Consider the following 26,379-nt stretch of genomic DNA (forward strand, 5'->3'; position numbering starts at 1 on the left):
CATGTGTTTGGATGCCAATGTGGAACCTCCTGTTCCTTTTTGTCCCTCATGTGTTGAGAGGGCTCTAAGCTATAAAGAAAAAAATGTTCTTGATAAAAAATTGTCTAAGGCAGATGCTTCTCAGGAGTCTAACGATGAGATGCAGAGTATGCCGCAGCTTTCTCCCCGAGCGTCCCTTTAACGCTCGCTCAAGCAGTGCCCTGTACTTAAAGGGACACTGAACCCAATCTTTTTCTTTTCTAATTCAGAAAGAGCATGCAATTTTAAGCAACTTTCTTATTTACTCCTATTATCAATTTTTCTTCGTTCTCTTTATTTGAAAAAGAAAGCATCTAATCTTTTTTTGGGTTCAGTACTCTGGACAGCACTTTTTTTATTGGTGGATGAATTAATCCACCAATCAGCAAGGACAACCCAGGTTGTTCACCAAAAACGGGCCGGCATCTAAACTTACATTCTTGCATTTCAAATAAAGATACCAAGAGAATGAAGTAAATGTGATAATAGGAGTAAATTAGAAAGTTGCTTAAAATTTCATGCTGAATCTGAATCAGGAAAGAAAAAAATTGGGTACAGTGTCCCTTTAAGTTTCTGCTGCAGTTACGTTAAAGGATATGTTATGTCTTCTACACTTTCTGATGTGTTATCTGCCTTCCCTATACTTCAAGGCAAACGTAAAAGGAAGGACAACCATGTGGTCAATGAAGTTTCTGATGCTATGGTAGCAATCTCGGACGTACCCTCCCAGGGATCTGAGATGGAGGGTATGGAGGTTCTATCGGAAGGGGACATTTCAGACTCAGGGAGTTCCTTACCTTTGACTGATTCAGAAGTTGTTTCTTTCAGGTTTAAACTAGAACACCTCCGCCTCTTACTCGGGGAGGTTTTAGTGACTTTGGACGACTGTGATTCCACGGTAGTGGTCGTTCCTGAGAAATCGAGTAAGTTAGACAGATACTTCGAAGTTCCTTCTTACTCAGATGTTTTTCCAGTACCCAAGCGAACTTCGGAGATTATTTCTAAGGAATGGGAGAGACCAGGTATTCCCTTCTCTCCTTCTCCTATTTTCAAGAATTTTTTTCCTATAGCTGACGCTGTCAGGGAAACTTGGCAAACGGTTTCTAAGGTGGAGGCGGCTGTTTCCACCTTGGCCAAACAAACTACTATTCCTATTGAGGATAGTTGTGCCTTCAAGGACCCCATGAATAAGAAGTTGGAGGGTCTACTGAAAAAGATCTATGTTCACCAGGGTCTGCTATTGCAACCAGCTGCGTGCATTGCTACGGTCACCAGTGCGGCAGTTTATTGGTTTGATTCTCTTACGGAATCTCTTAAGACTTTGACTCTTTAGAGGAAATCCAGGATCGGATTAAAGCTCTGAAATTAGCAAACTCTTTCATAACAGATGCTTCTCTGCAAATTGCTAAATTGGCGGCTAAAAGTTCAGGGTTTTCTATCCTAGCCCGCAGAGCCTTATGGTTGAAGCCTTGGTCTGCGGCTGTATCATCCAAATCTAAACTCCTGGCAATTCCTTACAAGGGAAAGACCTTGTTTGGGCTTGGATTGAAGGAAATTATTTCTGACATCACGGGAGGCAAGGGTCATTTCCTTCCTCAAGATAAAAGAAACAAGCAGAAAGGACGACAGAGTAATTTTCGGTCCTTTTGATATTTCAAGGGAAATTCCTTTTCTTCCTCTAAACAGGAAGTAAACTATTCGCAATCCAAGTCAACTTGGAGACCCAACCACTCTTGGAACAAAGGTAAACAATCCAAGAAACCTGCTTCTGATTCCAAGTCAGCATGAAGAAAGGTTTGCCCCCGATCCGGGACCGGATCTGATAGGGGGCAGACTTTCCTTCTTCATTCAGGCTTGGGTGCGGGATGTTCAGGATCCCTGGGCTATAGAGAGAGTATCTCAGGGATACAAATCCCGGCGTCATCTTGTCAGCAAGCAAGGTCCCATACATACATTGTGCTCTCCTTTCTGAGAACTCACGAGTGGAAGGTAAACCTGGTAAAGAGTTCTTTAATCCCGAAGACAAGGGTGACCTTCTTGGGAACTCTAATCGATTCTATATCCATGAGAATTTTTCTGACAGAGGTCAGAAAATCAAAGATTCTGGATGCATGTCGAGCCCTTCAGTCAACTCCTCAGCCATCAGTGGCTCAGTGCATGGAGGTAATCGAATTGATGGTGGCGGCAATGGATATCATACCGTTTGCTCGGTTTCACCTCAGGCCTCTGCAGTTAAGCATGCTCAGGCAGTGGAATGGAGATTATTCAGATTTGTCTCCTCGAATGAACCTGGAACAGGAGACGAGGGACTCTCTTCAATAGTAGTTGTCTCTGGATCACCTTTCCCAGGGGAAATGCTTTCGCAGTCTGGGGCTCTCTAAAGGCTCAGGGAGTATGGAATCAGACAGAGTCTCTTCTTCCTATCAACATCCTAGAGCTAAGGGCGATTTTCAATGCTCTCGGGCTTGGCCTCAGTTGGCTTCGGCCCAGTTGATCAGAGTCGGACAACAGAACGACAGTGGCTTACATCAATCATCAGGGGGGAACGAGGAGTTCCTTAGCAATGACCGAAGTAGCCAAGATAATCCGGTGGGCGGAGACCCATTCTTGCCATCTGTCAGTGATCCACATCCCAGGGGTGGACAACTGGGAGGCGGATTTTCTGAGCAGGCAGACTTTTCATCCGGGAGAGTGGGAACTCCATCCGGAAATATTCTCCAGCTTGATTCTCAAGTGGGGTCGGCCGGAGTTGGATCTCATGGTATCTCGTCGGAATGCCAAGCTCCCGAGATACGGGTCCAGGGACCCCCTGGCGGAACTGATAGATGCTTTGGCAGTTCCTTGGTCCTTCAGCCTAGCATATCTATTCCCCCTGTTTGCTCTTCTTCCCCGGGTTATTGCTCAGATCTAACAGGAGAAGGCATCAGTGATCCTCATCGCTCCTGCGTGGCCTCGCAGGATTTGGTATGCCGATCTGGTGGACATGTCATCTCTGCCACCTTGGAAACTTCCATTGAGCAAGGACCTTCTCATTCAAGGACCCTTCCTTCACCCTAATCTAGCTTCTCTGAAGCTGACTGCTTGGAGATTGAACGCTTAATCCTATCCAAGCAGGGTTTCTCTGATTCGGTCATAGAAACCTTAATTCAGGCGCGTAAACATGTAACTAGAAGGATTTACCACAAGATATGTCGTAAATATCTTTATTGGAGTGAATCCAAGGGCTACTCATGGAGTAGAGTTAGGATTCCCAGGATTTTGTCTTTTCTCCAAGCAGGATTGGAGAAGGGTTTATCGGCAAGTTCCCTAAAGGGTCAGATCTCTGCCTTATCTATTTTGTTACACAAGCATCTGGCAGATGTCCCAGATGTTCAATCTTTTTGTCAGGCTTTGGTTAGAATCAGGCCTGTGTTTAAGCCAATTGCTCCTCCATGGAGTCTTAATTTATTTCTAAAAGTTCTTCAAGGGGCTCCTTTTGAGCCTATGCATTCCTTAGATATTAAGTTGTTATCTTGGAAAGTTTTGTTTCTTGTTGCCATTTCTTCAGCTCGAAGAGTGTCTGAGCTTTCGGCATTGCAATATAATTCTCCTTACCTTATTTTTCATTCGGATAAGGTAGTTTTACGTACAAAACTTGGTTTTCTTCCTAAGGTTGTTTCTGACAGGAACATTAATCAGGAGATTGTTGTTCCTTCCTTGTGACCTAATCCTCCTTCTCAAAAGGAACGTCTTTTGCACAATTTGGACGTGGTTCGTGCTTTGAAGTTTTATTTGCAAGCGACTAAGGACTTTCGTCAGTAGTCCTCTTTGTTTATCGTTTTCTCTGGGAAACGTAAGGGTCAGAAAGTTACGGCTACCTCTCTTTCTTTTTGGCTGAAGAGTATCATCCGTTTTGCATATGAGACTGCTGGACAGCAGCCTCCTGAAAAAATTACCGCTCATTCCACTAGGGCAGTTGCTTCTTCATGGGTATTCAAAAATGAAGCTTCTGTAGAACAGATTTGCAAGGCTGCAACTTGGTCCTCTCTTCATACTTTTTCTAAATTTGACAAATTTGATACTTTTGCCTCTGCTGAGGCTATTTTTGGGAGAAAGGTTCTTCAAGCAGTGATGCCTTTCGTTTAGGTTTCCTGTCTTGTCCCTCCCTTCTCATCCGTGTACTCTAGCTTTGGTATTGTATCCCACAAGTAAGGATGAAATCCGTGGACTCATCGTGTCTTTAAAAAGAAAAGAAAATTTATGCTTACCTGATAAATTTTGTTTCTTTTTAGACACGATGAGTCCACGGCCCGCCCTGTTCTCTGAGACAGGTTATTAATTTTTGTAAACTTTAGACACCTCTGCACCTTGGCTTTTCCTTTCTCTTCCTAACTTCGGTCGAATGACTGGAGTGGGAGGGAAGGGAGGAGCTATATAACAGCTCTGCTGTGGTACCCTTTGCCGCCTCCTGCTGACCAGGAGGCGTAATCCCACAATAAGGATGAAATCCGTAGACTCATCGTGTCTAAAAATAAACAAATTTATTAGGTACAATATAGAGAATGGTGTGCACGACAGCACACCACACCCTTTAGGGTGCGCCTCCCAATTGACAATATAGTGTAGATAATACAAATAGTATAAATTCAGCTATAATACTACTATATGGTGACAGTGTGATCCAACAGTGGCATGTGGTAAAACAACAATCACAATATACTTAACAGTCTATAGTAATATGTGAATGTCCATCAAATAAAAAGTCCCAAACAAAAAGCGGCAGCACTCTGTCAAAGGATGGTCGTCCTGATGGTCAGAATCTGAGAAAAGAAAAAAACAGAGGCGCCACCATGGCCCAGTACCACCAAAACAAAACAAATGGATGTGAAGACAAGTTGCAATAAATATACTCACAAACATACAGCACCCAAATGGTGCTATTGAGGCGGGCTGGAACTTCACAGTAGTCCAGCTCACTGATGATCCTTAGCAAAGATCCAGTAGTGATTCCTTGGGAGGCCTGAGGTGAGATGCCTAAAAGAGGAAAAGGCAAACCAACATGGCCCAGCAACGTTTGAACACAGGAAGGATGTAACCGAATGAATATACTCACAGGATCCAAAGCACCTCCAGGTGCAATACCAGCAAACTGGAACCACAAAGTTGCCCAGTAGACAATCCCCAGCAGGTGGTCTCGAGCTTCCAACGGAAAAAATAGTATAGAGGAGGATAGGGCAATAGTGCACCACAATTGAATCTTGGCTAAAGTACCACACAGCGACGCGTTTCTCAGCCTACTATGGGCTGTCTCATCAGGCTATAAAAAACATTCAAATGTACACTTGCTATATACCAAACTAAAAACCTAAAAAATTATCTGATAGGACAATCAATTTGAATTTCCACCAATGTGTGACCGATATATTAATATGTAGTAACAGAAAGTAATAATAAACTCATATCAAGATCAAAACATATCAATCAAAAGATCTTATATGAGTTTATTATTACTTTCTGTTACTACATATTAATATATCAGTTTATGGGTTAAGATGTTTTGTTTACTGTGGGTTAAGAATGTCATTTTGATACAGATGGTTTATGTATGAATTAATATACCATCCTTTATATGGTTATCAGCTATCGATCAGCCTCTGAATTAGGTATTAATGGAATGGATTTTTATTTCATTTTAATTATTTTATATGTGTCAATGGAACTTTTATGTATTATGTTTACTTGAGTGTATAATGAATTTTATGTATGAACTTATCTGTTTTATGTTGATCCTTGGTTACTATAGTTACGAATTGTTGCATGGGTGTTATACTAAAAACTTTTTTGCTGTGCTAATTATTTGCATGCTTGTGTCCACCTGTCCACTCCCATGCTAATTATGGTTGCCGTAGCAATTGATTGTTACCGGTCACACATTGGTGGAAATTCAAATTGATTGTCCTATCAGATAATATTTTAGGTTTTTAGTTTGGTATATAGCAAGTACATTTGAATGTTTTTTATAGCCTGATGCAACAGCCCATAGTAGGCTGAGAAACGCGTCGCTGTGTTATTAAAGATTTTAATTTTTATATACACTTGCTTGTGTGGTACTTTAGCCAAGATTCAGTTGTGGTGCACTATTGCCCTATCCTCCTCTATACTATTTTTTCCGTTGGAAGCTGGAGACCACCTGCTGGGGATTGTCTACTGGGCGACTTTGTGGTTCCAGTTTGCTGGTATTGCACCTGGAGGTGCTTTGGATCCTGTGAGTATATTCATTCGGTTACATCCTTCCTGTGTTCAAACGTTGCTGGGCCATGTTGGTTTGCCTTTTCCTCTTTTAGGCATCTCACCTCAGGCCTCCCAAGGAATCACTACTGGATCTTTGCTAAGGATCATCAGTGAGCTGGACTACTGTGAAGTTCCAGCCCGCCTCAATAGCACCATTTGGGTGCTGTATGTTTGTGAGTATATTTATTGCAACTTGTCTTCACATCCCTTTGTTTTGGTGGTACTGGGCCATAGTGGCGCCTCTGTTTGTTTGTTTTTTTTTTTTCTTTTCTCAAATTTATTAGGTAAGCATACATTTTCTTTTTTCATGGCGGCGAGAGTCCACAAGTCCTCACCCGTTTGGGGTTGTTTTGTTTTAAGCACATATTTTTTCCCTGCTCTTACTCCTTACACCTCACCGCTTGGCTATACATTAAACTTTTTGGAGTTTGGGATACTTTGCCGCCTCCTGGTAGAAATGTGTATCCCATATGTTACAGGTCGTGAACTCTCGCCACCATGAAATAAATTAATTTATCCGGTAAGATAAATTATGTTTTATGCTTATCTGATAAATTAATTTCTTTCATGGTGGTTAGTCCACCAGACCCCCATTTTTTGCCTGTTTTTTTTTTTTTTGTGCACATCTCTTTTTCCCTGCTCCTATTTTGTTGACTCTCGTATTTCTTTTGCTTCCTCTTTGTGCTCTACTTTATGTTGGACTGAGTTACTGGTGAAGTGGTAGGGGTTTTGTAATCTTTTCCTCCTAGTGGTAGGGAAGAGTAATTCCCAGGAGTACTGGATCGTAAACCTCTCACCATCATGAATTAAAATTAATTTATCAGGTAAGCATAAATTATGTTTTGTTGTTGGGGGGTTGTGAGGGTGTTAATTAGTAAATTTCCATGTTTTTTAATGCTCCATCGGGACAATTTTTTAGCCATAGATTTTATAAGGGTTCTTTTCCAGATGTTTGTTGGCACCAAAAAAATGTCGTTTTATTTTACCTCACTTCCTATATGCTCTTTGCCTTCTTTATGTTTAAAGGGCTATGTTATTTTTTTCTTTTTTACATTTTTACAAGATGTCTCAATCTGATCCTTTCTCAGAAGCTGCTGTAGGAACCATGCTGCCTGAACACAGTTCTACCAAAGCTAAGTGTATCTTTTGTAAGTTAGTGGAGATTATACCTCCAGCTGTAGTATGTAACAGTTGTCATGATAAGCTTTTGCATGTAGAAATGGTTTCTATTAGTGCTAGTACAGTATCTGTTGTTCCTTCAACATCTAAAGTACATGATATCCCTGTTGATATGAAAAATATATTGCTGATGTGATACAGAAGGCTATGGCTGCTACACCGCCTTCAAATAAACGTCAAAAGGTCTTTTAAAACGTCTCATAATACTGATGAAATTTGTAATGACTGACAACATACTGATATATCCTCCTCTGATGAAGATCTCTCTGACTCAGAAGATCCTACTTCAGACATTATCTTTCTTCTGTTAAGTGTGATCAGTCCACGGGTCATCATTACTTCTGGGATATTACTCCTCCCCAACAGGAAGTGCAAGAGGATTCACCCAGCAGAGCTGCATATAGCTCCTCCCCTCTACGTCACTCCCAGTCATTCTCTTGCACCCAACGATTAGATAGGATGTGTGAGAGGACTATGGTGATTATACTTAGTTTTATATCTTCAATCAAAAGTTTGTTATTTTAAAATAGCACCGGAGTGTGTTATTATCTCTCTGGCAGAGTTTGAAGAAGAATCTACCAGAGTTTTTGTTATGATTTTAGCCGGAGTAGTTAAGATCATATTGCTGTTTCTCGGCCATCTGAGGAGAGGTAAACTTCAGATCAGGGGACAGCGGGCAGATGAATCTGCATAGAGGTATGTAGCAGTTTTTATTTTCTGACAATGGAATTGATGAGAAAATCCTGCCATACCGATATAATGTCATGTATGTATACTTTACACTTCAGTATTCTGGGGAATGGTACTTCACTAGAATTACACTGTAAGAAATACATAAAGCTGTTTAATAACTAGAGATTATGTTTAACGTTTTTGCTGGAATGTAAAATCGTTTTCATTTACTGAGGTACTGAGTGAATAAATGTTTGGGCACTATTTTTCCACTTGGCAGTTGCTTAATCTGTTTTCTGACAGTTTCTGTTCTCCCTCACTGCTGTGTGTGAGGGGGAGGGGCCGTTTTTTGGCGCTTTTACTACACATCAAATATTTCAGTCAGCAACTCATTGTATTCCCTGCATGATCCGGTTCATCTCTACAGAGCTCAGGGGTCTTCAAAACTTATTTTGAGGGAGGTAATTTCTCTCAGCAGAGCTGTGAGAATTATAGTTTGACTGAGATAAAAAACGTTTATTCTGTAATTTGTTTCCTGCTTTCAGAATTTGTTATCTTTGCTAATGGGATTAAACCTTTGCTAAAGTTGTGTTATTTACAAGGATTGAGGCTATAACTGTTTCAATTTATTAATTTTCAACTGTCATAGATCTTCTGTGCTTCTTAAAGGCACAGTACGTTTTAATATTATTCTAATTGAATTGTATTTCCAAGTTACAAGTTTATTTGCTAGTGTGTTAAACATGTCTGATTCAGAGGATGATACCTGTGTCATTTGTTGCAATGCCAAAGTGGAGCCCAATAGAAATTTATGTACTAACTGTATTGATGCTACTTTAAATAAAAGTCAATCTGTACAAATTGAACAAATTTCACCAAACAACGAGGGGAGAGTTATGCCGACTAACTCGCCTCACGTGTCAGTACCTACATCTCCCGCTCAGAGGGAGGTGCGTGATATTGTAGCGCCGAGTACATCTGGGCGGCCATTACAAATCACATTACAGGATATGGCTACTGTTATGACTGAGGTTTTGGCTAAATTACCAGAGCTAAGAGGTAAGCGTGATCACTCTGGGGTGAGAACAGAGTGCGCTGATAATATTAGGGCCATGTCAGACACTGCGTCACAGGTGGCAGAACATGAGGACGGAGAGCTTCATTCTGTGGATGACGGTTCTGATCCAAACAGACTGGATTCAGATATTTCAAATTTTAAATTTAAACTGGAAAACCTCCGTGTATTACTAGGGGAGGTGTTAGCGGCTCTGAATGATTGTAACACAGTTGCAATACCAGAGAAAATGTGTAGGTTGGATAAATATTTTGCGGTACCGACGAGTACTGAGGTTTTTCCTATACCTAAGAGACTTACTGAAATTGTTACTAAGGAGTGGGATAGACCCGGTGTGCCGTTCTCACCCCCTCCGATATTTAGAAAAATGTTTCCAATAGACGCCACCACAAGGGACTTATGGCAAACGGTCCCTAAGGTGGAGGGAGCAGTTTCTACCTTAGCTAAGCGTACCACTATCCCGGTGGAGGATAGCTGTGCTTTTTCAGATCCAATGGATAAAAAGTTAGAGGGTTACCTTAAGAAAATGTTTGTTCAACAAGGTTTTATATTGCAACCCCTTGCATGCATTGCGCCGATCACGGCTGCAGCGGCATTCTGGATTGAGTCTCTGGAAGAGAACATTGGTTCAGCTATTCTGGACGACATTACGAACAGGCTTAGAGTCCTTAAACTAGCTAATTCATTCATTTCGGAGGCCGTAGTACATCTTACTAAACTTACGGCGAAGAATTCAGGATTCGCCATTCAGGCACGCAGGGCGCTGTGGCTAAAATCCTGGTCAGCTGATGTTACTTCTAAGTCTAAATTGCTTAATATACCCTTCAAAGGGCAGACCTTATTCGGGCCCGGGTTGAAAGAGATTATCGCTGACATTACAGGAGGTAAAGGCCATGCCCTGCCTCAGGACAAAGCCAAAGCCAAGACTAGACAGTCTAATTTTCGTTCCTTTCGTAATTTCAAAGCAGGAGCAGCATCAACTTCCTCTGCACCAAAACAGGAAGGAGCTGTTGCTCGCTACAGACAAGGCTGGAAACCTAACCAGTCCTGGAACAAGGGCAAGCAGACTAGGAAACCTGCTGCTGCCCCTAAAACAGCATGAATTGAGGGCCCCCGATCCGGGATCGGATCTAGTGGGGGGCAGACTTTCTCTCTTCGCCCAGGCTTGGGCAAGAGATGTTCAGGATCCCTGGGCGCTAGAGATAATATCTCAGGGATACCTTCTGGACTTCAAATACTCTCCTCCAAGAGAGAGATTTCATCTGTCAAGATTGTCAACAATCCAGACAAAGAAAGAGGCGTTTCTACGCTGCGTACAAGAGCTCTTGTTAATGGGAGTAATCCATCCAGTTCCACGATCGGAACAGGGACAGGGGTTTTACTCAAATCTGTTTGTGGTTCCCAAAAAAGAGGGAACTTTCAGACCAATCCTGGACTTAAAGATCCTAAACAAATTCCTAAGAGTTCCATCGTTCAAGATGGAGACTATTCGGACAATTTTACCTATGATCCAAGAGGGTCAGTACATGACCACTGTAGATTTAAAAGATGCTTACCTTCACATACCGATTCACAAAGATCATTATCGGTACCTAAGGTTTGCCTTCCTAGACAGGCATTACCAGTTTGTGGCTCTTCCATTCGGATTGGCTACAGCTCCAAGAATCTTCACAAAGGTTCTGGGTGCTCTTCTGGCGGTACTAAGACCGCGGGGAATCTCGGTAGCTCCATACCTAGACGACATTCTGATACAAGCTTCAAGCTTTCAAACTGCCAAGTCTCATACAGAGTTAGTGCTGGCATTTCTAAGGTCACATGGATGGAAGGTGAACGAAAAGAAAAGTTCACTCGTTCCACTCACAAGAGTTCCCTTCCTGGGGACTCTTATAGATTCTGTAGAAATGAAGATTTACCTGACAGAGGACAGGCTAACAAGACTTCAAAGTGCTTGCCGCACCCTTCATTCCATTCAACACCCGTCAGTGGCTCAATGCATGGAGGTAATCGGCTTAATGGTAGCGGCAATGGACATAGTACCCTTTGCACGCTTACACCTCAGACCACTGCAACTGTGCATGCTAAGTCAGTGGAATGGGGATTACTCAGACTTATCCCCTTCTCTGAATCTGGATCAAGAGACCAGAAATTCTCTTCTATGGTGGCTTTCTCGGCCACATCTGTCCAGGGGGATGCCATTCAACAGACCAGACTGGACAATTGTAACAACAGACGCCAGCCTTCTAGGTTGGGGTGCCGTCTGGAATTCTCTGAAGGCTCAGGGACAATGGAGTCAGGAGGAGAGTCTCCTGCCAATAAACATTCTGGAATTGAGAGCAGTTCTCAATGCCCTCCTGGCTTGGCCCCAGTTGACAACTCGGGGGTTCATCAGGTTTCAGTCGGACAACATCACGACTGTAGCTTACATCAACCATCAGGGAGGGACAAGAAGCTCCCTAGCTATGATGGAAGTATCAAAGATAATTCGCTGGGCAGAGTCTCACTCTTGCCACCTGTCAGCAATCCACATCCCGGGAGTGGAGAACTGGGAGGCGGATTTCTTAAGTCGTCAGACTTTTCATCCGGGGGAGTGGGAACTTCATCCGGAGGTCTTTGCCCAAATACTTCGACGTTGGGGCAAACCAGAGATAGATCTCATGGCGTCTCGACAGAACGCCAAGCTTCCTCGTTACGGGTCCAGATCCAGGGATCCAGGAGCAGTCCTGATAGATGCTCTGACAGCACCTTGGGACTTCAGGATGGCTTACGTGTTTCCACCCTTCCCGTTGCTTCCTCGATTGATTGCCAGAATCAAACGAGAGAGCATCAGTGATTCTAATAGCACCTGCGTGGCCACGCAGGACTTGGTATGCAGACCTGGTGGACATGTCATCCTGTCCACCTTGGTCTCTACCTCTGAAACAGGACCTTCTGATACAGGGTCCCTTCAAACATCAAAATCTAACTTCTCTGAAGCTGACTGCTTGGAAATTGAACGCTTGATTTTATCAAGACGTGGGTTTTCTGAGTCAGTTATTGATACCTTAATACAGGCTAGGAAACCTGTTACCAGAAAGATTTACCATAAGATATGGCGTAAATACCTATATTGGTGTGAATCCAAAGGTTACTCTTGGAGTAAGGTTAGGATTCCTAGGATATTGTCTTTTCTACAAGAAGGTTTAGAAAAGGGTTTATCTGCTAGTTCATTAAAGGGACAGATCTCAGCTCTGTCCATTCTGTTACACAAACGTCTGTCAGAAGTTCCTGACGTCCAGGCTTTTTGTCAGGCTTTGGCCAGGATTAAGCCTGTGTTTAAAACTGTTGCTCCACCATGGAGTTTAAACCTTGTTCTTAATGTTTTACAGGGCGTTCCGTTTGAACCCCTTCATTCCATTGATATAAAGTTTTTATCTTGGAAAGTTCTATTTTTAATGGCTATTTCCTCGGCTCGAAGAGTCTCTGAATTATCAGCCTTACATTGTGATTCTCCTTATTTGATTTTTCATTCGGATAAGGTAGTCCTGCGTACTAAACCTGGGTTCTTACCTAAGGTAGTTACTAACAGGAATATCAATCAAGAGATTGTTGTTCCTTCTTTATGCCCAAATCCTTCTTCAAAGAAGGAACGTCTACTGCACAACCTGGATGTAGTCCGTGCTCTAAAATTTTACTTACAGGCAACTAAGGAATTTCGACAAACGTCTTCTCTGTTTGTCATTTACTCTGGGCAGAGGAGAGGTCAAAAAGCTTCCGCTACCTCTCTTTCTTTTTGGCTTCGTAGCATAATTCGTTTAGCTTATGAGACTGCTGGACAGCAGCCTCCTGAAAGAATTACAGCTCATTCTACTAGAGCTGTGGCTTCCACTTGGGCCTTCAAGAATGAGGCCTCTGTTGAACAGATTTGCAAGGCTGCAACTTGGTCTTCGCTTCATACTTTTTCCAAATTTTACAAATTTGACACTTTTGCTTCATCGGAGGCTATTTTTGGGAGAAAGGTTCTTCAGGCAGTGGTTCCTTCTGTATAAAGAGCCTGCCTATCCCTCCCGTCATCCGTGTACTTTTGCTTTGGTATTGGTATCCCAGAAGTAATGATGACCCGTGGACTGATCACACTTAACAGAAGAAAACATAATTTATGCTTACCTGATAAATTCCTTTCTTCTGTAGTGTGATCAGTCCACGGCCCGCCCTGTTTTTAAGGCAGGTAAATATTTTTTAATTTATACTCCAGTCACCACTTCACCCTTGGCTTTTCCTTTCTCGTTGGTCCTTGGTCGAATGACTGGGAGTGACGTAGAGGGGAGGAGCTATATGCAGCTCTGCTGGGTGAATCCTCTTGCACTTCCTGTTGGGGAGGAGTAATATCCCAGAAGTAATGATGACCCGTGGACTGATCACACTACAGAAGAAAGGAATTTATCAGGTAAGCATAAATTATGTTTTTTAAGATTGAGTATATTTGTTCTTTGTTTAAAGAAGTGTTGATAACTTTGGATATTGAGGAGTCTGGTCCTCTTGATATTAAATCCAGTAAAAGTTTAAATTCTGTCTATAAACCTCCTGTGACTACTCCTGAGGTTTTTCCTGTTCCTGATGCTATTTCTGATGTGATTGCTAAGGAATGGTCTAAGCCTGGTACTTCTTTTGTTCCTTCTTCAAGGTTTAAAAACTTGTACCCTTTACCAGTGGCTAAATTAGAGTTTTGGGGAAAAGTCCCTAAGGTTGATGGGGCTATTTCTACTCTTGCTAAACGTACTACTATTCCTATGGAAGATAGTACCTCTTTTAAGGATCCTTTAGATAGGAAGATTGAATCTTATCTAAGGAAAGCTTATTTGCATTCTGGCTATATTCTCAGACCTGCCATTTCTATGGTTGATGTTGCGGCTGCATCCACTTTTTGGTTGGATAGCTTAGCACAACGGGAAAAAGACTCTGATTTGCATAGCATTGTTCGTTTGCTTCAACATGCTAATCATTTTATCTGTGATGCTATTTTTGATATCTTCAACATTAATGTTAAATCTATGTCTTTGGCTATTTTAGCTAGAAGAGCTTTATGGCTCAAATCATGGAATGCTGACATGGTATCTAAATCTAGGTTACTATCTCTTTCATTCCAGGGTAATAATCTGTTTGGTTCCCAGTTGGATTCCATTATTTCCACTATTACTGGGGTGAAGGGATTTTTTTTTTTTTTTTTGCCTCAAGATAAAAGGTCTAAGGGCAAATCTAAAGCTTCTCGGTTTTGTTCCTTTCATTCGAAAACCACTCCTTCCCCTAAAGACTCTGGCTCCAATTGGAAGCCATCCTCGAGTTGGAATAAATCCAAGCCTTATAAGAAACCAAAGCCAGCCCCCAAGACTGCATGAAGGTGCGGCCCTCAATCCATTTCTGCTGGTAGGGGGCAGATTGAAATTATTTCAAGACGTTTGGGCAGGTTTCATTCAGAATCATTTGATTCAGAAGATTGTCTCTCAAGGGTATCAAATAGGTTTTGGAATAAGACCTCCTGTGAAGTTTTTTTTTTTTTTTTCTCACGTTCCAACAAATCCTGTGAAAGCTCAGGCTTTTCTGAAGTATGTTTCAGATCTAGAGCTTTCAGGAGTAATTGTACTAGTTCCAATTCTGGAACAGGATCTGGGCTTTTATTCAAATCTATTCATTGTCCCTAAGAAGGAAAATTCTTTTAGACCTGTTCTGGATCTGAAGGTTTTGAATAAATTTGTAAGGGTCCCAACTTTCAAGATGGTGACTATAAGGACTGTTCTGCCTTTTGTTCAGCAAGGTCATTAAATGTCCTCAATAGAGTTACAGGATTTGTATCTTCACATTCCGATTAATCCAGACCTCTATCGGTTTCTGAGATTCTCTTTTCTAGACAAGCATTACCAATTTGTTGCTCTTCCATTTGGCCTAGTAACAGCACCAAGAATCTTTTCGAAGGTTCTCGGTGCCCTTCTATCTGTAATCAGAGAGCAGGGTATTGCGATGTTTCCTTATTTGGACGATATCTTGGTACTGGCTCAATCTTCTCATTTAGCAGAATATTGCACAGATCAACTTGTGGTGTTTCTTCAAAGACATGGTTGGAGGATAAATTTTCCAAAGAGTTCCTTGATTCCTCAGACAAGGGTCACCTTTTTAAGTTTCCAGATAGAATCAGTGTTAATGACTCTGTCTTTATCAGACAAGAGACAAATGAAATTGGTTTCTGCCTGTTGAAACCTTCAGTCTCGATTATTCCCTTCAGTGGCTATGTGCATGGAAGTTTTAGGTCTCATGACTGCAGCATCGGAACGCGATCCCCTTTGCTCACTTTCATATGAGACCTCTGCATCTTTGCATGCTGAATCAATGGTGCAGAGATTATACTTGGATATCACAGTTGATATACTTAAATCTCAACATTCAACCTGGTGGTTGGACCATCATCGATTCTTCAAGGGGCCTCTCTTGTTCGTCCTTCCTGGACTGTGATTTCAACAGATGCAAGTCTCACAGGATGGGGAGCTGTCTGGGGGTCTCTGACAGTACAAGGAGTTTGGAATCCTCAAGAGGCGAGGTTACCAATCAATATTTTAGAACTCCGTGCTATTTTCAGGGCTCTTCAGGCTTGGCCTCTTCAGGCTTGGCCTCTATTAAAGAAAGAATCATAAATTCATTTTCAGACAGACAATATCACAACTGTGTCAATCATCAAGGGGGGGACTCGCAGTCCTTTAGCGATGAAAGAAGTATCTTGGATACTTTCTTGGGGCGGAATTAAACTCCTGTCTAATTTCTGCGATACATATCCCAGGTGTAGACAATTGGGAAGCGGATTATCTCAGTCGTCAATCTTAACATCCAGGCAAGTGGTCTCTCCATCCAGATGTATTTTGTCAGATTGTACAGATGTGGGGTCTCCCCAAAATAGATCTAATGACTTCCCATCTAAAAAAGAAGCTTCCCAGGTACCTTCCCAGGTCCAGGATCCTCATGCAGAGATGGTGGATGCGTTAGCAGTACCTTGGTTTTACCAACCTGCTTACATTTTTCCTCCCCTAGTTCTTCTCCCAAGGGTGATCTCCAAGATCATATTGGAACAATCGCATGTGTTTCTGATAGCACCAACATAGCCTCGCAAGTTTTGGTATGCGGATCTTGTCCGGATGTCCAGTTGCCAACCTTGGCCACTTCCTTTAAGACCAGACCTTCTGTCTCTCTAGGGCCGTTTTTCCATCAGGATCTCAAATCCCTAAATTTGAAGGTATGGAAATTGAACGCTTAGTCATAGAGGTTTCTCTGACTCAGTGATTAATACTATGCTACAGGCTCGTAAGTCTGTTTCAAGGAAGATGTATTATCGGGTTTGGAAAACCTATATTTCATGGTGTTTTTCTCATAAATTTTCTTGGCATTCTTTTAGGATTCCTAAAATTTTACAGTTTCTTTAGGATGGTTTGGATAAAGTTTTGTCTGCAAGTACCTTGAAGGGACAAATCTCTGCTCTTTCTGTTTTATTTCATAGAAAGATTGCTAAACTTCCTGATATTCACTGTTTTGTTCAGGCTTTGGTTCGTATCAATTCTGTTAAATCAATCTCTCCTCCTTAGAGTCTTAATTTGGTTTTGAAGGCTTTGCAGACTCCTCATTTTGAGCCTATGCATTCTTTGGATATTAAACTACTTTCTTGGAAAGTGTTGTTTCTTTTGGCTAACTCTTCAGCTAGAAGAGTTTTTGAATTGTCTGCTCTCTCTTTGAGTGTCCTTTTCTGATTTTCCATCAAGATAAGGCTGTTTTGCAGACTTTGTTTAAATTTCTTCCTTAGATTGTGAATTCTAACAACATTTGTAGAGAAATTGTTGTTCCTTCCTTGTGTCGTAATCCTAAGAATACTCTTGAAAGAACTTTACATTCTTTGGATGTGGTAAGGGCTTTGAAATACTATGTTGAGGCTACTAAGGATTTCAGGAAGACTTCTAGTCTATTTGTTGTCTTTTCTGGTTCTAGGAAAGGTCAGCCTCTGTCATTTCTTTGGCATCTTGGCTAAAACTTTTGATTCACAAGGCTTATTTGGAGGCGGGACAGTCTCTGCCTCAGAGAATTACAGCTCATTCTACTAGATCAGTCGCCACTTATTGGGCTTTTAAGAATGAATCTTCGGTTGATCAGATTTGCAAAGCAGCAACTTGGTCTTCTTTTCATACATTTACTAAATGTTACGATTTTAATTTATTTGCTGCTTCTGAAGCAGTCTTTGGTAGAAAAGTTCTTCAGGCAGCTGTCTCAGTTTGATTCTTCTGCTTATGATTTAAGTTTTTGTCCTGAAATTTATGTGAAATTTATGAGAGAAACTTATTTTTTTGTGGATTTAATTTTTTCAGCGGAAATAGCTGTTTTTATGTTATCCCTCCCTTTCTAGTGACTCTTCTGTGGTCTTCCACATCTTGGGAATTTCTATCCCATACATCACTAGCTCATGGACTCTTGCCAATTACATGAAAGAAAACATCATTTATGTAAGCGCTTACCTGATAAATTAATTTCATATTGGCAAGTGAGTCCATGAGACCCACCCTTATTTGGTGGTTATGATTTTTGTATAATAGCACAATTTTATTTCCAGTTCCTCTTTTTGTATGCTTTTTTTATTCCTTATTTTATCACCCCACTACTAGACTATTCATTAAACTGAATTGTGGGTGTGGTGAGGGGTGTATTTATAGGCATTTTGAGGTTTGGGAAATTCTGCCCCTCCTGGTAGGATTTTATATCCCATATGTCACTAGCTCATGGACTCTTACCAATATGAAAGAAATGAAGTTCTTACATAAATTATGTTTTTTATATATCAACAACTACTATGTTCTTTTACCAAAAAACATGTAGCAGAGAATAAAATCTATTAATGTGCAAAATTTCATAAAAGTTGCTTTGAGGTGGGCTTATTTCCTTTTGCTTTAAGTTTGTCTAATCAATTTAGCGAATACAGTGTTTGAATGTGCAGATGTTTTCTTCACTTTCTGCATAATTCTTTTGAATCTGTCAATAAATTTGCTTTTCCCCCCTCTGTCCACAAAGGTGTCGTAGAAAACAGTGGAGAGTTGACTTACCAGCAACCAGTGTCATCATAACATTTCATAATGAGGCGAGGTCTGCATTACTTCGCACAGTTATCAGGTTGGTGAAAATTAATTTTAAATTGTGTGGATATGTGAGAGCGCCACTTATAAAATATGTAAATATATGTGATAATTAGATTGCATTACTAAGCTGCTGTTATATAAGAAACACCAAACAAAAATATATCAAACACTAACAGCGCTAATAAAGTAGAATTCAACAAAAGATAATATCGATAATAAAATATTTATTGATGTTGTGAAATAGTAAAACTGTAAAAAATTCCAGAGAACACTGTAAGACGTTAAAAAAACACCAAACAAATGGAGAGGTATGTACAGTTTGGAAGCTCTAGGCAGAGTGAAAAATCCCTGCTTAATTAGACAAGGAACTTACTCTATTATTACGCACTATTATATGAATAGCAAAAAATAGGTCTATACAGTAGGGGGGACAGGGGCAACCCTGCCTTGTGCCATTTGTAAGTGGAAAAGGGGCAGAGTAGAATCCTAGGTCCCTATTCTTCATTTTGATAGCGCTCACCCCTTAGCCCTTTTAAAAGCTTTACCTAAGAGTCAATTATTAAGGGTTCGTAGAATTGTTACTGATGAGAAGTTGTTTGATCTAAGATTTAGGGAAATGAGGGATTGTTTCATTGAGAGAGGTTATCCGCAGACTTTGATTGAAAAGGAAATGAATATGGTCTCTAATATCTCTAGAGAGAGCCTATTGGTTCCTAAGAAAGGCCCTACTAAAAACCGAAAAAGTCAGCGGATGGTCTTTGTCTCTGAATACAACTCTCAAAGTTATTTGATACATAATATCATTAAAAAACACTGGAGCATTTTGGCTAAATGTAACCCTGATATACCTGAGTTCATAGATGTTCCTATGTCGGCCTTAAAAAGAGGTGCTAATATTCATCAAAAATTAATTAGGGCTGATATTGGCTCCGTTACTGCTTTGGAAAAACAAAGGTATTTGACCAGTAAGAGCAATGGGTGTTTCCCATGCCTTGACTGTTCCTGCTGTGGGAACATGATTAAAGGGTCAACTTTTTCTCATCCTAATCTGGCAAAAAATATTTGATAAAGGGGTTCTATACTTGTAATACCCAATATGTTGTTTATTTGATTAAATGCCCTTGTGGGCGTGGCTATGTGGGTGAGACTACGCGGTCTATCAGAGATTGAACATAAAAGTACGGTTAGAACAAATAATAAACTTGCACCTGTATTATACCATTTTTCCAAAATGGTCCATGCTGTTAACCAGCTATTGTATCAAATTATTGAATATGTCCCTAGACCAAGAAGAGGAGGGGATAGAGATTTCCTGTTAAAACAAAGGGAGTGTTTTAGGATATTTTTTTTTGAAAATAATTTTTTATTGAGGTGATGGAAAATAATCACAAAACAGAGAGTGTGTCCAGGCACAGATCATAAACAGGAAGGATAGTTATACAATTCTCATAATTAAATTAAATTGAAACTAACGCATTAAAGTACCAGCATAGCAATTATCAATGTCATTATATTCAAACAAAAGCAGTGCCATGTGTAGATAAATGAAGACCGTTATTATATGATCCATCAGGCTCAATAGACAGAAAGTGGCAGCTTACATGAGTTAGAACACTAGTCCTGAAACTATGAACATAGAGTGCAAAGTAATTTATGGTAAACAAGAGTGTCTGGAGCACATAACGAGAAAACCTCATTTTTTATAATATATATCTAATGATCCCTACTCTGATGTAAAAGATACTCTATAAACTAGTAACGGTATGGTGTAGGGGGTTGGCTTTAGTCTGGCCTCTCTTGGGCCAGAGTATATAGGGGGGAATTTCAGCGGGCAAGAGCCGCTCGGTATAAGGGGGGGGAATTATAAGGAGGGGCGGAGTCTTAAGAGATATCTATGTAACATATCAAAGTTGCCCAAAATGTTAAGTTTGTTAGTGTTGGTGTACACAATTTGAAAAACCTTCTAAATAGAGCATAGTAAAACAAACCAACATGAGGCAAAACAAACAAGGAGAGAGAGGAGGGACGTGACCTGGTGTTGTGAGACACAATGTTGTTGTTACAATACAATATGATGTGGTCGGATTCCCACTGGGTTTCTAAGAAACCCAGTAGGGTGGGCAAGGAGGCATACGAGACATTAAAGCAGCTCTCCAGAATTCTGAGTGTGAAAATCTGCTGTGTGTAAAACTCTCAATTATTGCCTGGAGTATATATGCTAAGATGGGGAAGAATGTGAAAGCTTATGGGTGTTAAGGCTTAAAGTGAAAACTCTCTAGAATGGAATATGAGTGTCCTGGTTGCTAAAGAGCGTGCTCAGTAAAACCTATATGCATGTATAACCCAGGGTTTACGGTTATGAAAGTAGAGTATTTCTTACAGGTGAGATTGTCAACCAGTTCCATTGGTAATAGGTCCCTATGAGCATGGGAGAGTAGCTGAGGAGGTTACATAATGTATTAGTAGCGAGTGTGCGGCGTAAACCATATGGCTGTAGGGGAAAGGTTAAACAGAGCCGCTTCCCTTGGGAGTAAGTAGCACCTAGATGTTAAAAGTGATTTACTACTGAAGGAATGTTAGTCTATAATAATGTAGGGGACATGTCATCTGGAGGAAGGTATAGAGAATGGGTATAGACGGGAGGTGGACATACTACCATTGTAAGGTAAGAAAGATTGCAGGAGTGTATGGCTTTATATAGATAGTCTAGAGTGTAAATAGGGACATATCAATATGATATATAGCATTAAGTATGGGGCTATATAGTACTACTGAGGTGAACTGAACATTATTATAAAATACTGGAGGGGAATGGTTTGTGATTTAGAACCACCAAAGATGGCAAGATATGGATGGAGTGCCCACTGTAATAAATAGATAGGGGAAAGGGAGGTGGAGATGATTTGCTTCATGAATATAGTGAATATAAATGGGAATAAAAGAAGTATAAGAGACTATTAATTAAATATATAGTACATGGGGGCTACTTCTGGGCTCCACAGTATGTCATAGGTAAAAGTAGAAATCAATATAGTTGCAACGCTTACGCATAGGTTGGACCTCTGATATACTAAGGTGAGAGACATAGGATATAGAATACAATCAGCTAATAGTAACATATATATGCATATACATTCATGGATAAGCAAGGCTATGCCTTTTAGTGGAAACAATATTCTGTACAGCAGTGTTACCAAACTTTTAGCAATAATATGTAGGAAGCCACGGCAGGATAGCTAAAGATTTTGAGAGCTCAGACTTGACATTTCCTTATCCAAAAAGCTATATCCCATACCAAATGGCAGTAATATAGCAATGTTTTGGGGACTTGAGATGGTCAGTTCAATAAGGTCAAATAGTGGTAGGGGACAGAAGAAGAAGAGCTGCAAAGATTAATCTAGGCATTGAGATATTTTACAGCACTAATGTATTGAGAGAATTCTCAGGCCTCATGAGCTGTAATAAACATAAAGGCCCAATACACAATGTAGCCCATTCTTTGCAGATATTATGGATAGGACCCTTCTATCTTGCTTGTATCAAGAGGGTTAAAAGAGAAGTTAGGCCCAAATATGTTTAGGTATAGTCTGGGGGGTGAACATACAACATTAGCAACTCTTATACTAAAACAACCAGGAGTATGCAAAGCAGTTAGATATAATAAACAGACCAAGTCACAAAAGATGTAAAACAGGTTAACATGCAGGTTAGTACAGTTGTTAGGACATTAAACATATTGAGAAACATATGATCACATTGTGGGAAAAATAGTAGACATCAGCAGCATCAAAGCCCCCAGTGTCTACTAACAGGGTCTTTATAGTATGTCAGCCTATGCCTTCTATTGGTGACTGGAGGCTATAATTAGTGGGGCTTCTCATTCCCCTTTTCTTCCAAGTCCCCTTGTACAGAACAGGCAGTGAGATGTCACAATATGTGACTTTTGGGGAGCACCCGGTATTTGACAGTGTTCAGGTGGACTTTCCTCTGTTGTGAGTGAAGAAAGGCGCCCAAGAAGTGCTGCGTTGTGCGCTCCGTAGTGAGAAATCTTGTCTCAGGACCTACGACGATCGGCCGCCTCGCCATAGAGACCCGTGGAACTGTGGGAGTCTCGGAGCACTCATCAAGCTGTCTGTCCATAAGAGCCGAGAAGTCTTTTGAGTGTGAATCGCCAAAGCCTGTTGATGATATGCAGCAGACGCCATGCGAGGTCGGGAGTCAGAGATTTCAACCAAGCTCGGTAGTGGTAAGTCGCTCCCGTCTTCCACCTGTACAGGGCAAGAGAATGATTGAGAGGCCTCATGATCAGGTAGTACAAGCTCTCCGCTTCGTAGAAGGAGGATATGATGTCGTAGATCGTTAAATTGAAGGTCCATGGTGCTTTCCAGAGCGGCAATTGCAGCGATGAATTCCGCCTCCATTTTATATTGGTATTACAAGCGCGCTTGAGAATGTCCCTCCTCTCTATGTTATCCTCCTAGTCTGTGGGGTTTGAAAAGTTGATGAGCTGTCAAGCGCTTTATTACCGTATTTTTCGCTCCATAAGACGCACCTGACTATAAGACGCACCTAGTTTTTAGAGGGAAAAAAACAAGAAAAAATAATCTGAATCAAATGGTGTAGAACAGCAGTCAACAGTGGAATAAAGAACCTGGGTGCTGGTTGCTTGCTGCCAGATCAACCATCAATTGATGCCAATATAATTATCAGGACAGGAAGGAAACTACCGGTACTGTAACTAGTGAAGAAGTCATTTTTAATAGAATGACTGACACTCATACTGTGTCTTCAAAATTTAATTACACCCTTTCTGAACCTTTTCCTTAATTACATATGCTGTGTCTTTAAACCAATTATTTTCCCATGTATAGTATCTCCAAGTCAGGACAATCTGCAGTCACATATGTATCAATTTTACAGTCCCTTTAGACTTGTGAAAAACTCTTGCAGGAACGATGTAATTAACATATAATCCCATGTCTCTCTCTGTATATTGTCAATATGGGATACAGACCCTTGGCAGCCACAAAATTTGTGAGCAGTTCCGTAATCAATAAAACAGCTTGTCTTACCCCGGTCCACAGAGAGGAACAGACGTAGTCTCAAAGACCCCTTCGTCCGCTGTATCCACTCTCCTCCTTAGGGTAGACTTCCGTCCAGGGCTGCCCGGTCCTTCCTGTTCAATGCCTAATGTCCCGGCTCGTGCCGTAGCCACGCCTACTCGACCCGGTGTTGGGCAGTAAATACAAACATCATACCATAAAATTAACACACCGGGGAGTTATTCCAGTAAAAATTCCACTCTTTATTGGTACACGCTTAAAAGTTTGACTTGTGGATGTTTGCACAAGTCAAACTTTTAAGCGTGTACCAATAAAGCCTCCAGCAAACAAGCACATTTGTATAATGTAACCGGTACAAGTTCCGGTCAGCTTAAAGCAACCTGCTCAACTGAGAGACATTCAAGGGACATAGTAAACTAGTTGCAGAACAACAATCAAGATCTCCTTAACTATTACTAGTTTTTCACTCTGAAATCCTAACACTGTGCGGTGTCATTCACTTCATTTTTTTTATCAAAGGCAGTCACATTCGCTCCATAAGACGCACAGACATTTCCCCTTACTTTTAAAGGGGAAAAAAGTGCGTCTTATGGAGCGAAAAATACGGTATATTCCAGATATTCAATTGTCTGAAGTTAGTTGTTATATTTGGCGCACCGGGAGAGGATATTAGGGATCCTAGGCCTAAAGGCCTCAATAGTCTGAATCAGATTATAAACGGAATAAATGTCCCAGAGCTTGATAGATTCGTGACCAGAGGGCAATCCTCTAAGTGACTGCACAATATTTTTCTGCAAAAGCTGTTTTGTTTCTATAGAATTCGAGATTTGTAGAATCACAGGCTAGAGAGCTCTGATTTTGCGTCCTCTCCCGGTGCTACCTGGACACGCCCCCCCGGATATTTGAATTTTGAATTAAGTACCATGGAACCTGATGGCATGAACAGGGATTGGGATCTTTCTGTATTTTTATGAATGCACACACATATATTTGCTAAAATATTTTCTTGTAATATACATTGCTACATTTTCTGATGATTTAAATGTATCAAATATCTGAAATAGCCTATTTTGTAAAATATGCTGCTCAATGAGTAAGGTCACTTAGTATCCAATGGGGATATGATGCCAAAATGTTGGTTCTGAAAGAGTTAATATTGTAAATATCCTTGACTGCCCCCTTGTGGTGGTTGGGTATTTAAAGGGACACTGAACCCAAAAAATTTTTTCTGTGATTTAGATAAAGCATGCAATTTTAAGCAACTTTCTCATTTACTCCTATTATCAATTTTTCTTCGTTCACTTGCTATCTTTATTTGAAAAAGAAGGCATTTAAGCTTCTTTTTTGTTACAGACCTCTGGACAGCACTTTTTTTGTTGGTGGATGAATTTATCCACCAATCAGCAAGAATAACCCAGGTTATTCACCAAAAATGGGCCGGCATCTAAACTTACATTCTTGCATTTCAAATAAAGATACCAAGAGAAGGAAGAAAATTTGATAATAGGAGTAAATTAGAAAGTTGCTTAAAATTGAATGCTCTGTCTGAATCACGAAAGAAAAAAATTGGGTTCAGTGTCCCTTTAAGGATACTTTGTATCAGTATTTTTATTGCATGATTAAGGGAAGTTATTCCCGAAACGTTGCTATTTTTTGTGCTTAATAAACCATTTTTTAACACCATATTGTTGCTTTCCTTCTCTGGATGCTTGTGGATATCGTGAGGTCTTTGACCTTGGTTGGCGTGCAGTGGCCTGCTGTCCTGGACTGAGTTTGTTTTATTGGTAATGTGGTCCCTAAGGGAGTCCTGTTGTGTCTCAGTGAGGGTAGGGAGTTTAAGCATCTTGAGGGTCTGCTGTATATCAATACTAGGTACAGAATTAGGCGCCTCTGAAGATTGGATGTTGTATAGTGCTTCATAGTAAGAGGCGAACAGGTCACCTATTCGACTGGGTAAAGTGGTAGTTTCACTCTTATATCTCAAGGAGTGTATGCAGAATAAGCTTTCTTTCTTACGAATTCTATTCGCAAGCAGGGTATCCGCCTTGTTCCCCTTGTAATAAAATAGCGGTTTAACTTTTATTAGTTGCTGTTGTGTACGTTTTTAATTCTAGGTTGCAAATATGAGTTTTAAGGTCTCTGATAGCCCTAGTTTGCGCTGCAGAGGGGGATGTTCTTTACAGTTTCTCAAGATTATTTAGTTTGCCGAAAGTTTGCAATGAAGGTAGCCCTAGGGCATTTCTAATGGAAGCTTGCTTATTAATTATTAACCCTCGTATTGAAGCCTTGAGAGCGCCCCAGACTGCGTTATCGGCAACCGTTTAGTTGTCATTTAACTTAATTATCTCCTGTAAGTCTTTCCTCAAAGCTTCCCTAAAGGGGATGTCTGCTAGAATAGTGTGTGGCATAGTCCACGATGGGGAATAGGGTTTGTCAGGGAATTCACGCAGCGTTAGGGAGACCTGGTCATTGTCTGACCATGGGCATACATGGATAGAGACCTTTGTAGTGTAATCCAGTGTTTGGGCCTGACAAAAGAAGTAGTCTAGTCTGAAATAGGCTGAATGCGGGTTGGAGAAGTGTGTAAAATCTTTATCTAAAGTATGTAAAGCCTGCCACATATATCATAATAACCGAACTTGAGCATAAGGGATCTAAATTTTTGGCTCAAGTTGTGGAACGTTCCTGCTCTGGCCCTCTGAGCAGTATGCCGGGGTAAGCGGTAGATCCTGGTGGTCGAGCTCCAAGATACCCCCAGATACTGTTGTGTAGGTGCCTAAGGTGGTAGCGACGCTCTATGTAAATGAGGGCCCTGGGTACCTACTGCTGCGGGAAATCTCTCCAAAGGCAGTGGGAGAGACGAAAATGGCCCCTTTTAGGGCAACTTAAGGCCTCCACTGGTGCAGCTAAACCCACTGATCCAGTCAGCCCCAATAACCTCCTCCTATGCGGGAGTCCAGCCCAGGGATCC

The 26,379-nt window shown here is 41.0% G+C and overlaps 1 protein-coding gene across 1 annotated transcript in view; it reads left to right on the plus strand.

Moving 5' to 3' along the window:
• The window catches only part of GALNT2 (polypeptide N-acetylgalactosaminyltransferase 2), a gene marked incomplete in the record, with an annotated part of 519,141 nt that overhangs the window by 78,581 nt on the left and 414,181 nt on the right, over window positions 1–26,379 (plus strand). Inside the window, 1 exon segment of the mRNA XM_053711154.1 lies at window positions 18,281–18,379. Coding sequence (XP_053567129.1) covers window positions 18,281–18,379 — 99 coding nt within the window.

The sequence above is a fragment of the Bombina bombina genome, chromosome 4, assembly GCF_027579735.1.
Source record: "Bombina bombina isolate aBomBom1 chromosome 4, aBomBom1.pri, whole genome shotgun sequence".
Taxonomy (NCBI): Eukaryota; Metazoa; Chordata; class Amphibia; order Anura; family Bombinatoridae; genus Bombina; species Bombina bombina.